The sequence below is a fragment of the Myxine glutinosa genome, chromosome 1 (genome assembly GCF_964187855.1).
Source record: "Myxine glutinosa chromosome 1, kmMyxGlut1.1, whole genome shotgun sequence".
Taxonomy (NCBI): domain Eukaryota; kingdom Metazoa; phylum Chordata; class Myxini; order Myxiniformes; family Myxinidae; genus Myxine; species Myxine glutinosa.
Genome location: NC_136261.1, coordinates 47674099 through 47687658, shown reverse-complemented (window position 1 = coordinate 47687658; position 13560 = coordinate 47674099). Strand labels below are relative to the sequence as shown.

General features: G+C 42.3%; 1 protein-coding gene across 4 annotated transcripts in view; it reads left to right on the top strand.

The window, feature by feature from the left end:
• Positions 1–13560, top strand: part of DAB1 (DAB adaptor protein 1) — a 97356-nt gene that overhangs the window by 27970 nt on the left and 55826 nt on the right. For all 4 annotated transcript variants that reach the window (XM_068110773.2, XM_068110765.2, XM_068110779.2 and 1 more), the window contains exons 4-5: positions 11442–11573; positions 12354–12527. In XM_068110773.2, the coding sequence (XP_067966874.2) occupies positions 11442–11573; positions 12354–12527 (306 nt within the window). The remainder of the gene's footprint in view (positions 1–11441; positions 11574–12353; positions 12528–13560) is intronic.

Here is a 13560-nt window from a genome sequence, read left to right as displayed (position 1 = left end):
AGCAGGAGAAGGGTCGGGCCGGGAGTGAGCAGCCACCGCCCCTCCGCGGCGTGTTCGCATGGCGGCGTCGCTTTGTAGCCGCGGCCGAAAACCGCTTTCGACGCTCAAAGCTGCTGTGGCCAAAACTGCTGTTGGTTCAGCAATCAAAGCGGCTGTGGTTCAGAAATCAAAGCTGTTGTGGTTCAGCTCCGGTGCTCCTATCTCCCTCCTCAACTCAGCTCAGGTGGGGTGCGTCGCGTGCTCTCCAAGAGCTCATCTCATGTATCTCATCTGGGTGGGGGCGTACCGCCGCGGGTTATATAGGCCACACCCTCGAACCTTCGCGAACCTCCCCGATTGTTCTCTTTCTGCCCTCTCAAGCCAAACCCCTGAGCCTTGGTTGGTCGCTCGGGCTCTCCTGGCTCCACCCTTTGATGACGAGGTGGAGACACGCCTTTCTTCTCCGAGCTGACCGCGTGCTCAATGGAGGCAATTGCAGTTGGCAATTGAGGCTTCGCACTAGACAGGGGATTCTACCTTATTTCAATTTGATGCAATGCAGTGTCAACTAGTGGGAACAGAGCCTTCAACTACATAACATAAGGAGATAACTATGTAAGAGGGTATATGATTGGCTACGTGTATGTATATGGAGTAACTAGGAGGACGACCTATTACCTTTACACACGGAGGGTGATATTTACAACAATTCTCATTACACTTACAGCAATACAAAAAAAACACAGGATTCTCAAATCCGCAACACTGCACCCTCATCCTCTAGGTACGTGCTCGGGCCTATAAAACTTTACCTTTAGTGTGATGCATAGGTGTAGTTCCCTCTACATTTAACCTGACCCTGAGTGTGACAGTTTTAAAACACAAATAAGTATGTCCCCCTGCTACATTGCATCCTGCCTAACAGATTTACGCCCACAGCTAACCGAATTGCGGAATTGTCTTCAAACTATACATGAATGGTGGGGAGCATTATTTACAATTGACGCTGATATTTACAAAACGCAACCCAGGACCTGTGATTGTTCTTTTGGGGGGGGGGGGGCAGCCTGCTCTGCATCGATGCACCAGCACCAATAATCAGCACCATAAAGCACCAAAAAACGCACCGGAGTGCACAGTCACCACAGTTCAAACAAAAATAAACAAACCCCTTTGTGCTGGTCTTCCTCTTCAGCTCCCTCTGCTGGCCATTGTTCTTCTAGATGTTGTCTTTCTTTGTCTTCTTGTTTTTTTTTTTTTGTTTTTTTTTTGTATACAAGATCGAGGCTCGTGAAATCGAGGCTCGTCCCTACCGTACGCCCCCCACATGTGACCTACACTACACCCCCTTGCCCCTCCCCGGCCTATTTGCAATAATAAAAAGCACAAACGTGTCCGTTTTCTATTTATGGCCCACAGGGGCCGACTATGAGTGGTTCACCTGTGTGGCATAGGTGCTACGTCACCGAGGTCCGCAAGCAAGATCCTGGGCCATCGTGGCAGGTTCCAGCAGAGGGGCCATGCCCCAACCCGTGGGGTCCATAAGTGGTGCTCAGCCACAGACATGTGGTCCATAAGTGGTGCGTGGATGCAGGCAGCTGTTTGCAAGGATTCGGGCACACAATGGCGGACTCCCGCACGCTCCCCTCGGTGCCCAGAGAGCACAGTCCTCGGGTGGGAGACATGGGAACAGAAGACAGGTGAGCGAGGGGTAAGGTCACAAGGGTACACATCAAAACAGGTAATGCAGAACGAGGTGCGTACGGAGAGCGAAGTGAGAAAGCTCATCCCTACCGTACGCCCCCCCACATGTGACCTACACTACACCCCCTTGCCCCTCCCCGTATTTACAAAAACCTACACATTTACAAATTCGTCACTACTGTCTCGTCTTCCCTATATTTCCCCTATACCAAATTCGTCACCACAATCCCTCTAATCCAAAATTTGCCATCACCAATTCATCATCAATCCTCATAAGGAGGGAGACATGGAACATCAGCACAATGTCACACCCACGTCATGATGCGTCTCACAATCCAAACATTTGCACAGAACAATAATCAAACCATGGCATGGTGTGGAGCACCGTCGTTACCTCAGGTGAGTGGATGTAGATGGTGCGAGGAGATTCTTAATCCTAACTATCCTCTAAATGACTTTAATACACTTTACACTACCCGGGGTCTTTCCCTGCCAATCCATTGGCAATCTTAGTCTATGCGGTTTTAAGAACCAAATTCCCATTGACCAAACTGTGGTGCTTCATCAATTTGGGGTCTCACTCCCCCGATTCAACTCCCTGTGCCTTTGCACAATTTCAGGACTGGGTCGTGTGGCTCTCCCAGCAGGTCTACTCACCTGCACACCTCCACCACTGCAGTTGCCTCTGAGCTTACCTGCTCCTTACCCTAACCTATCTACCTGGGGAAGGCCCTCTGGCGCTTACCCCACTTGGTGCCCTCTCTGGCACTGGGCTACCCGGGTCCGTCCTCCTCCTGTGTTGCAGTTCCTTGTGTTTGTTTTGTATAAAGATTTGAGTCAAAGACCCACATTATTATTGTTACAATTGTGCTAGTTGTGGGATGGTTGAATCGAGACCAAAGCAAAAATGAAGTACGTATTTGCATGTAGAAGTTTATTTTTATTTATCTTGCTATAATTCACCAAATGTCCGTCTGTCCGTCCTGTTTGTCTGTCTGTTCGTCCGTCCTTCCGTCCTTCCGTTCCCAGGTATTGCAAAAACGGCTGAACCGATCGCAACGAAATTTTGGGTGGGTAATCCAGGGACACCCTGGTGTAAAATAGGCCATATTGTTTTTCCAATTTCAGCTTTGGTCTCCAGCAATTTCAGGTTTGGACTCCCGCCTAACGTTATTGTCCCGGGTACCGCACAAACGGCTGCACCGATCGCAACGATACACCTCCATGCCCGTGGGATTCCCACGGGTGACCCCACTCGTTTATTAATTGCAGGTTTGCTCTATGGAGCTCCATCAAGGCTCTTCATGCATGCACAGCAGAATGAGGGGGTATTAGATCAACAATTTCAATGGGGGAAAATGAGGTGAATGGATGCCACATGGCTTGGTTGCAAGTTTGTGTATCTCTTGTCCCAAGAAGAGGAATTGTAATGGGAAGAACCGGATCGGTGGGTGTAGAAAAAACAACAACAAAAAAACAACTCAGGAGTGGAAATTGAAGAGATCTTGAGGTGATGGTGGGGTAGCAGATTTGAAATCGTATAAAGAAGAGCTTGAGCCAATAGACTCAGGAAGGCAGGTTCCCCAGGTGAGAAACGTCGGTTGTGAAAATTTAGGAGATACGCATCCAGTTTGTACTTTGAGAGCTTAGCAAGGAAACTGTTTCTGGCCGAAGTGTGTGACCTGGAGGAGCAAGGGCTGGGCGAAGGTGAAAGGACAGGAGAAACATTACCACAATAGCCGATGACGCACTGCAAGGCCACCAAACAACTTATGGTGACCAAGAAGCAGACGCTGGGATTATGCTTCCTAATGCAAGATTCAATTGAAACTGATGGCCTTGGATTCCAACCGCCTTGAGGGGGAGGGAAGCTTGGAGTGTAGCTGCACCAGGCCACAGTGGGGAGCCGTATTCCATGCCATTCCAGATGAAGGCTTTGTAGAACAGTGTATGCCGAGGACTGACGTGACCCTGTAGACTGTAGAGAATTCAATTGTGGCAGCCAGTTTGATATGTAATCTGCCAAAAAAAACTTGTTATTGCTTCTGGTGAGGCCCTGGAGCTCCAGAGATTGTACTTCTCCCAGAGCTTGAGCACACAAATGTATTGAGGGTGGGGGTAGGTGTTCGGTTCTTTATGTAGGGCAAGGTGTAAATAGAGGTTTTTCTTGCACTGAAAGACATGTTCCAGGTAGATAACGAGTTGCTGATTTTATGCAGATCAGTGGAATGATGCTCCACACTTTGTCTGTGGCAGAGGGTTGTGGACCTATCGTGCACAGGATAGCCATTTTCAAAGTGAGACAAAGGATTTTCAAGGATTATGTTGTTCACATGTATCAAGCACAGGATCGATCCTATAACATGTATCTCGAGGGACCCCGGCCTATAGAGATTGAGCATAGAAACCAAAGCAAGTGTGCAGGAAATATGACGGCCAGTCAGGAAGGAACCCCGTGGACACCGTTCATTGACAGTTTGGAAACCATGTTGAGTTGTCAGACAGAATCGAACTCAAGAGAGATGTCGGGTGGTGCAGCATTGACCTACTGTTCGAGACTGACTGCATCCATCTATTTTTGACACACAAGAAGCAGCATGTCGAAGGTGAAATGTGTTCGGTGGAAGCCAAACTGAGGGTCGAAGACCAGATTTGTAAAAAAAAAAAAAAATATACATATATATATATATATATATATATATATATATATATATATATATATAGTTCTGGTGCAATTATCGATTGTATTACTTTATTTATGAAATGTTTAGCCGCCATTGCCATTAGTGCTGCAGGTTGCACGAATTACCAGCTAGCTGGCTTTTCCTGCAACTGCCTTGGTTTCTACAAATGCTGACAGCAATGGAATAGAATGGAGTGGGAAGATGCAAATCTTTCGGTTGCCAATGTTGCTGTCGGTGTTCATCCCGTTATATATCTACAGTGATCACCATACATCTTCTTGAGTGACTTTATTTCATTATTTCGCCTTCATAGGCTACAAAAAATGTGGAATCTCCATTTGTTTCTCACTGATTGGGTAATGCAATTATTTTTTTCTTGCTTTGGTTTTTTTTTTTTTTCCGTGGCTTGGATACACCAGTGACAATGGGGGTGTGCGGAGCATGAGATATTTCATTCGATTTATTTATTTATTTATTTATAATGAAATGTTATCTCAGCTCATTGAGCAGAGCACTAACCTCAGCTGTTCTGCTAGCCCCTAAAGAGCACCGGCTCAATAACCCAAAGAACTGGGTTTTCTTGTTAATGTTTCTCCTCTTCCGTTAGCATTGGAGATAAATCATTTCTTCCCCCCATGGGTTTCCTTGGTTCCCGGTACCCTTTGACCTGCATCTCGTGGTAACGGCTTGGAAAATGATTACCTTGCCTGCAATGCATAGCTGAGATAAAATATTACTTAACCATAATGGTAAGGTAAATTACTAGGTCGTTGTATATTAACATAGCCTGTTAAAATTAATTATTTGGGGAAATTCCAGATAGTCTGGTAACTAATGCTTACTGTTATGGCTCTCACCATTTGTTTATTAATAATGATGATAATAATGATAATATTAATTAACGAATTTTTTAATTGCTTTAATGACCTACATGACATGCCAAGTATGTTTAATTATAGGGGTCACCTTTCCGCGTGTTACATCGTGGGGACAGGAGCATCATGTGATGACAGGTGCTTGAAGAATGTGTGATCAAACATCCAGCCTTGAAGGGGAACGTAATTGTCACAGGAGTGTAGGTATGATATAACCACCTGAGCTGTCGGTTAATACACCACCAAAATGGCTGTGAAATGAAGTTTTATTTATTTTATTTCCTTTACTTCATTTCATAAGAATGGGTGCAATGTAAATAAGAATTTGGTGTTTGTGTGTTTCTGTGTGTGTTGTTGTTATCTCCACATGTGGGTGGGATTTAGGAGGTGGAACGGAGTCCACCCAGATCTCGAAGTATCCACCTCCGTTTCGATAAGGGGGCCACGATTCATGGACCAAGCTGTGGAGTAATTTTTTTTTTTTCTCTAAGTTTTGTTCCGAGGGCTCTTTTCCAGATCGTCACCGAGCTCCAGATAACTTCCAACTGCAGTTCGTTTGTAGCAATATTCACAGAGAAGGTTTTTAAGATATCAATGAGGTTCTTCTTCATCATTTCCCCCATTTCAACTATCACTTGTATAATTTTGGTGTTCTTCAGCTTCCAATATATTTTCACTTCATTTTTGTGAGGGTTTTGTATTTGGTCATTTTTGTGATTTTTCCATTGTTTAGGCCAAAATTGCAAAACACAACTAGCAATGTCTTTTCTTTTTTGTACTTAAGTACCAGTCGCAGTGCTTTTTCTGCGATCTAGCGTATCCAGTCGCAGTGCTTTTTCTGTGATCTAGCATATCCAGTCGCAGTGCTTTTTCTGTGATCGCACACGGTTAATGGAATAAAGTCGTGCATGAACATTACTTCCTTGTTTTTAATCGCTTTTGGTTTGTTTCCACCATTTTTCTCTGGAACTGCGATATTGAAAGTTATGCAGATGTGCCAATGTATTACTCTACATACCTTGTTGTGTCTTTGGGTGTACAGCTGTTCTGACAGGAGTTTTTTACATCCCGATAAGAGGTGGCTTGTGCTTTGTGTTTCTACCTTGCAGAACCTACACCTGTTCAATTGACTCGGTCCCGCCATCTTATTAAAGCCATTCCCGTAGTGTCCCTGGTCTTGGGTATTTATAATGATGAATTCTCCATCACAGTTGAGCTTTTCTCTTCTTACCCATTCCAATGAGTCTGTTAGTTACAGGCAGGGTGATTCATTAATGTGAATGCCATCCTTCTGATGGACGTTAAACTGGGCATCCCATCTGCCAGCATAGTTGGCGGACATTAAAGATCCCACGGTGTCCTTCACGAAGAGGAGGTGAACTATTGCCGGCACCATCAATAAATTACAAATCCCTGCTCCAGGTACTTGTTCGAGGAATTTGAGCATCAGTCCTAGCCAGCCTGTTCATGAAGGACTTGGACCAAAATCTTCTCTTGGCCAACACCACAATAATGTGTGAATAATTGTGGTTGTTGAGGAAGAAAATATTTCAAATATGAGTGCCGTAAAAATCGCTAGCATGCTGTGCTCTTGTGACTACCCATTTTGGGTAGAGATATCGTAACGTATAAAGCCGTGTTATGTTCAAAATCCTCCGTTGTTCGGTGTAAATCTTACATGAGCACTGGGAATAAAATGGCTCAACTTTAGTGTGCTTGGTGTTCTGTGCCAGGTGGTAAATTCTCACCTGCAATTTTCAGGCCTATGCAATTGTTACTTGTTGAGATGCCTTGTGTGTTTGATGTATGGTATGTAATCTGAGAAACTGATTATACAGGAATACTGTAATGAGCATCGTCCATGATTAGGTAGTGTTGCATTACATCCCACACTCCTCCCTACACCCGGTTGTGTGTGTGTCCCCTAAACCGATTGAACTGCAGTTGTAAAAAAACACTTTCGGTTGGAACACATACCTGTTACAGAGGGCCTTCGTGAATTATTCATGTTTTGTATCTTTGCACTGTTTTATAACCCTGCTGTTTTGGATATGATCTTGTGGGGTTGTGCAAGTTGTACCTTACATCAAAGGTATGTTTTTATAAAATAGAAACAATCCATTTTAGGTGATTGTCGGCTTTTGTTTATTGTTTTAAGGAGGCTGGTTGTGATTGTTTTGCATAATAATTTTATGGGTGTATTATTGGTTTGCATGTTTATTTTGGGGGATGGTTGGGGTTGATGGATGGGTTGTATGATTCTTTTGGGATTAGTGTTTGACGTTTGGGTATTTGCTTTCAGGTTAAACCTTCCTTTTGGTTTGAGGGTACTTATTTAGACCGGAACTCAATAAAGCAACTAATGATCATAATTACTGCCATTATTGCTTTTGTTGGTCTATTTTGTTGTCCCTTTGTTTTATTTTACTCTATTAATTAAGTTTTAAAAGTTTATATTTTTTATTACCCTCGCCAGAGGAAAGGGTATTGCATTTGAGTCCGTTTGTTTGTTTGTCTGTTACTTGCCAAAATAGATTCCGGCAAGTATGTTGGTTGGTTTGTCTGTCTGTGTCTGTTTGTCTGTCTTTGTGTGCAGTACTACATCTGCATTGGTACACATGGCATCGCCATACTTTACACACATATGCCTTGCCCTGGAATAGACTGTGCCCAATGTTTAACTCTCTAAGCCCAAGGTCAAGCTCAAGGTCACCCAAAACGTGAAAACAGGGGGGTCGAGTTTTCATTTAAAATATATTTCAAACCACTATAACTCTAAAAGTACAAGAGATATGCATACACTTAGTTACTGACATATAGAAAGTCACATACGATATTTCATTTGGCACCATGGCCTTTGACATTGAGTGACCTTGAAAGGTCAAACTCCTACCCTTTCACCCCGTCCCAAAAAATTGTTTTTTAAACTAATAACTCTGTCAAACATTATCCGATTCCCTTCTAACCAACACTAAAATGTTCATTATTCAATTCCCAAAATATAACATGTGGCATCATAAAATGGTCAACAATGCTTAGTTTTAGTTATTTTTTGGGGGTCAAAGGTCAGGGGGGCAAGTTTTCATTGAAAATATATTTCAAACCACTATAACTCTGAAAGGACAAGAGATATGCATACACTTAGTTACCTTCCATTGCTTAGCGTATTGTACATATGTATATATACATGTATAGATTTCCCGCCATTTTGATCCAAAATGGCCGATAAAAAAGTACATTCTGGCAAGTCCTCGGTCTCTGACCGATTTTTCATTTGCTTGTTTGTCTGTTTGTCCGCACAGAATAAATATGATTTTCTCTGCAACCGTTGGTCCGATTGACAGTAAATTTTCACCATCGGTACAACTCCACCTGTAGAATTTTTTAATGATAATTATGACATCATAGGTCACGTGGTTCAGCCGCCATCTTGGAAAAATCGAAAAACATTGCACCTCCATATCTCGGAAAGTGCTGAATAGAAAAAATTGACATGGCTCATTGTAAAGAACTCTCAATGGGGAATAAAATGTTAATAATGTCATAGGTGCCTCCATTATGACGTAATAATTAAAGTACAAAACTTCATTCAATCGAGATGAAATTTCTTGAGCGCCATGTCGGCATAAACTGGTGGAGAAAAAATAAAATAATGTCATCGGTCACATGGTTCGGCTGCCATCCTGGAAAAACCAAAACGCTTTGCACCTCTATCTCCAAAAGCGCTGAATAGAAAAAATTGAGACGGCTCATTGTAAAGAACTCTCCATGGGGAATAAAATATGTAAATGATGATGTCATAGGTGCCTCCATTTTGACGCCATAATTCGACAAGTACAAAACTTCATCCAATCAAGATGAAATTTATTGAGCATAATCTAGGAATAAATTAATTTAGGGAAAAAAAATAATGATGTCATCGGTCACGTGGTTCGGCCGCCATATTTGTTTTAACAAAAGCCTTAAAAACCACTGAAAATGCATCCTGGCGAGGGTTTGCAATCTGATTGCTCTTTTTCTTGTTTTTAATGTTTTTAAAATTGTTTTTGTTTTTATTTATTTATTTTACATCTAGTTTTTGTTGTATTTACTGTATCGATTTTGTTCCCTAGAGAAGTAGGGTTATGTGTGTGTGTGTTGTGCTTATCAAAAGGTGGGACAGGTTGGTGCATGGGACCCCCATCATATTTGCTCATCTTGGTGAAGTTGGTGTTTTCAGGACGACCAATAATGTAATTGTGCATCTTCATGAAAGGTTCTGTTGTCATTAGTAAGCTGTGATAAGGACAGGGGTTTCACTTTGAGGAACAAAGGGATTTAGAAGTGCTGTGCATTTGATCTGAAAACTGCCCAGTGCTTGATAATAAAATGTAACGGTCTCTTGTTGTCAGAGTTCCACTTCCTGCCACCTCTATTTTTAAGCATGAGACGTTTCACCCCGTCGGTCCTCGTCCCATTTTACACGCCAGTCCCATTATCCGTATTTTCACTTATTTTCCACTTTTTGTGTTTTTTTGCTTTTGTAGTTTTGATCCATCATTGTGACGTTTTACTCGATAAACAATTTCTGAATTGTCATCTCACGGTAGCAAATTTGATGTTCTCCTTATCGCTCTCTCCTTCCCCAAATTGTGCTAGTATTGTGGATTTGGGCCTTAAGATTTAAAAAATAACTAGAGCAGTGTGACTGTCGCCAATATGCCTCTGCATAGTCCCACAATGGGTAGATGTCCTCGTTCACTGTCCTAAAAATAAACAAGTTTGACTTAAATACCTTCAGCTGTTTTCAATTATCACATTTTCACCAGCCATGACAGGGTTCACATCGATCGGTGAAGTGGTTTCAGAGAAGGAATTTTTTTAAATATTGGCTTTCAAGCTAATATGGCTGCCACACCACGTGACGTATAACCTTTTAAAATGTACACTCTGCATATGTATGTGTCTGGGATCACATTTGTGAAGTTTCGTGTTGATCGGATAAGGTTCGTTTTTCCATTCAAGATGGCTGTCAAACCACGTGACCTATGACGACATCATTTTTCAAACGATATGTAACAATGGTGTTAGATGATATTTGGAAAATTTAGCATCAATAGGGTAAGTGGTTTAAGAGATATAATTATTTAATATTTTCTTTCAATCCAATATGGCTGCCACACCATGTGTCCAATGATATTGTCGTGATCAAATTTTAATCACCATGCCTCGTCAACGACATGTAAAGTTTTGAGTCGATCAATTTGGTGGTTTGGCAGAAGATGTTTTTTTTACAGGTTTTAGGTTAAATCCAATATGGCCGTCAAACGATGTGACCTATGTCATAAATTTAATATTTTAATACAAATGGGTCACAGATCATGTGCGTGCAATTTCAGATTTTTAGGATTAAAACATTTTTGGCTGGTATTCCACTTCACCTATGATGTCATCATTATCATGCTTTTGTTCCCCACTGGGAGTACTTGACGGTTACAAGTTTCAAATTTTTTCCATTCAGCGGTTTCCGAGAAATATTTTTAAAACTTTTTTTTGTTTGTTTTTGTATACTGAATCGAGGCTCGTGAAAGAGCTGACATTTACTTCACAAACAAATCAACCAGACAAACAAAATATATAAAAAGAGGGAGCGGAAGACAAGAGAAGGGGAATCGCACAAACACTTGAGAGCACACAACATTTAAGAGCAGGGAGATGTGTGGGAGGGAGAGGGCTTGGGTGGAGGACGCGTGGGGAGGGGGGGGGGGGGGGGTGGGAGAAGTATATATAACACAAGGACACCAAGGACTTCCAGGACAGAAGTTGGTATTTCAAAAAAGTGGAATTGGGGTGAAATTAGCGGGGATAGATAATAATAAACGCATATTTGCGTTTAATCCAAGATAGCTGCTATACCACGTGACCTATGACGTCATAATTATCATAAAAACATTCTGCATGGGTGTCACTCCTACCCTGAAAGTTTTGTCTCAATCGGACATATTGCTGAGAAAAACGAGGTTTAGCCCGTACGGACGGACGGACAACCCAAAAACATAATGCCTGCGGCCACCTTCGGGGGGCGGAGGCATAAAAAGTAGACATTGTAGGATGTGTACATATGTGAGCATGTCCACTTGTAGCAATTTTCACATTTGTTTTGGCGATTGAACCGAAACGTCATGTTCTCCAGGGCTATTTTGATTTATCTTGCCCCCAGTTGATCGAGTACGAGCATCCTGTTCACAAGATTTCTTTCATTGCACGAGACGTCACCGATCATCGAGCGTTTGGTTACATCTGTGGCGCAGATGGACATCATCGGTTTTATGCCATCAAAACGGCCAATGCAGTGAGCTTTTATTTATTTAAATTGTCATTTGATTCGATTTCTTCCTACTTTGTCCAATGTACCATTTTCTATTTTTCCTGAATTTTATGGACTGTTCATGAAATTGTATTTGGATTTAAGAATCAATAAAATTTATAGTTTCTGATAGTTTGGCTGCAAGACCCCCTGCCTTTGGTTAGTGAAATGATCTGTAATTGGGTATCCCTTCTATTGACGAGTATTATTTATTTTTGTTTCATTATTTATTTATTTATTTTCCTGATGTGCCTTCGGATTAATGTAAGACCTGGGCTCTCACTACTATCTAGAGCATTCATTCTGTTAATTAGTGGTACATTAAACATGTTTATTTATTAAACACTACTATACTCTGTTTAACCACTAAACATATGTATGAGCTGGAATACTGCCACCACCCTATCACCTCCAGTGTTAACACCAGTCGCAGCACCACCACTAAAAGCACACATTGCCACACACTACAGCATCCGTTGCCAGTACAACATGCAGCAGAACTGTATAAGCAGTAACTACATCAGCCTCACTGTAATTATCAATAGCAATTCTACCGCCACTGTGGCCACTTGCCATTCGCACCTGTGTATATCAAGTTATGGGTTGGCAGGATCGCCTTGAGGTACGTGCATTTGCCTCTGGGCTGTCTTGCCTGGATTAGAATCTTGGCCCAGCTATAAATCCAGCCAACCAATTATTATTGTATCAAATTGAAGTTTTTCGACATTATTTTAATTTTATTTTTTTATTTCTTGGACTGCACAGGCAGAGTCGATCGTTTTGGACCTACGGGACCTTTTCCTTCTCATCTTTAAGCTGAAGAAGAAGGAGTCTGTTGAAGTGAAGCACCAGCAGCAGCAACAACAACAACAACAACAACAACCACAACAGCACCAAGAGCCACAGCAGCAAACAGAGGAAGGACTGTCAGATAAGCAGGTTAATTTGCTGTACAAGTGTTCTTTGCCGTTCCTCATTGGTTCTTTTCCTGCTTGTTGTCCTCCGTCGCACCGCAGAGCGAAAGGGGGACTATGGTATGGTTTTCCCAAGCGTGCGTCCGTGTGCGTGCGTGCGTGCGTGCGTGCATGCGTAAGCGAAGGAGCGAATTATAATTTGGTGTGTGGGTGCAACCCACGTCAAAATCCAAGATGGCCGCCGCCATGTATGTCTGAACCTTGTGAGCGGAATATCTTGAAAAATAAGCGAAGTACCAACTTCTAATCTGGTGTGTGGGTGTATCTATGCATAAGGAAGAAAGCTATTGAAAATTGGGTCGCCACGTCAAAATCCAAGATGGCCGCCTTGCGTCTTCCACTTTGTCAACTCACATCACTTCATCGACGGGGGGGGGGGCCTAGGCTAAACGCTTGTTTATTTTACTTCATTTTATTTTGTACAGTACAAAGTTTTGTTCCGTGCAAACCCCCAATCAGTTTTGCTTATATAGAATGCTGCTTGAACTGCTAAATGTGTCCTTCAGGACTGACATGCTTGTAAAGTCGTTTTTGTCATGTCCGAGAGCGAGATGAGGCATTTTTATTATTTTTAATACAAAACAGATTTGAAAAAAAAACAACCTGTCGTGAGGTACCAAACTTTGAGGATTGGTGGAGGATTGAGGGCATCACCTGAAGCACGTGGAGTTTGGGGCATCAAACGATGCACTTCAGAAGATCAACATGGAAGTCATTCAATTGCTTCACTGCAGTCTGGAAAAAACAGATTTAGCATCGTGCATCTCAAACACCAAAACACATGCTAAAGGCAATTGTATCTTTTTTTTCTTTTTTTTTCTTTATTTTTTTGTAGACAAGATCGAGGCTCGTGTAAGAGCGAACATTAATCACAAAAAAAAACGGAACCACAAAACATACAATAAAGGGAGCGGGAGACAAGATGGGGAAAGAGGGAAGCACACAAGTACAACAGCAGAGAACAGGGACATCGGGAGATCTTTGGGAGGGAGAGGGCT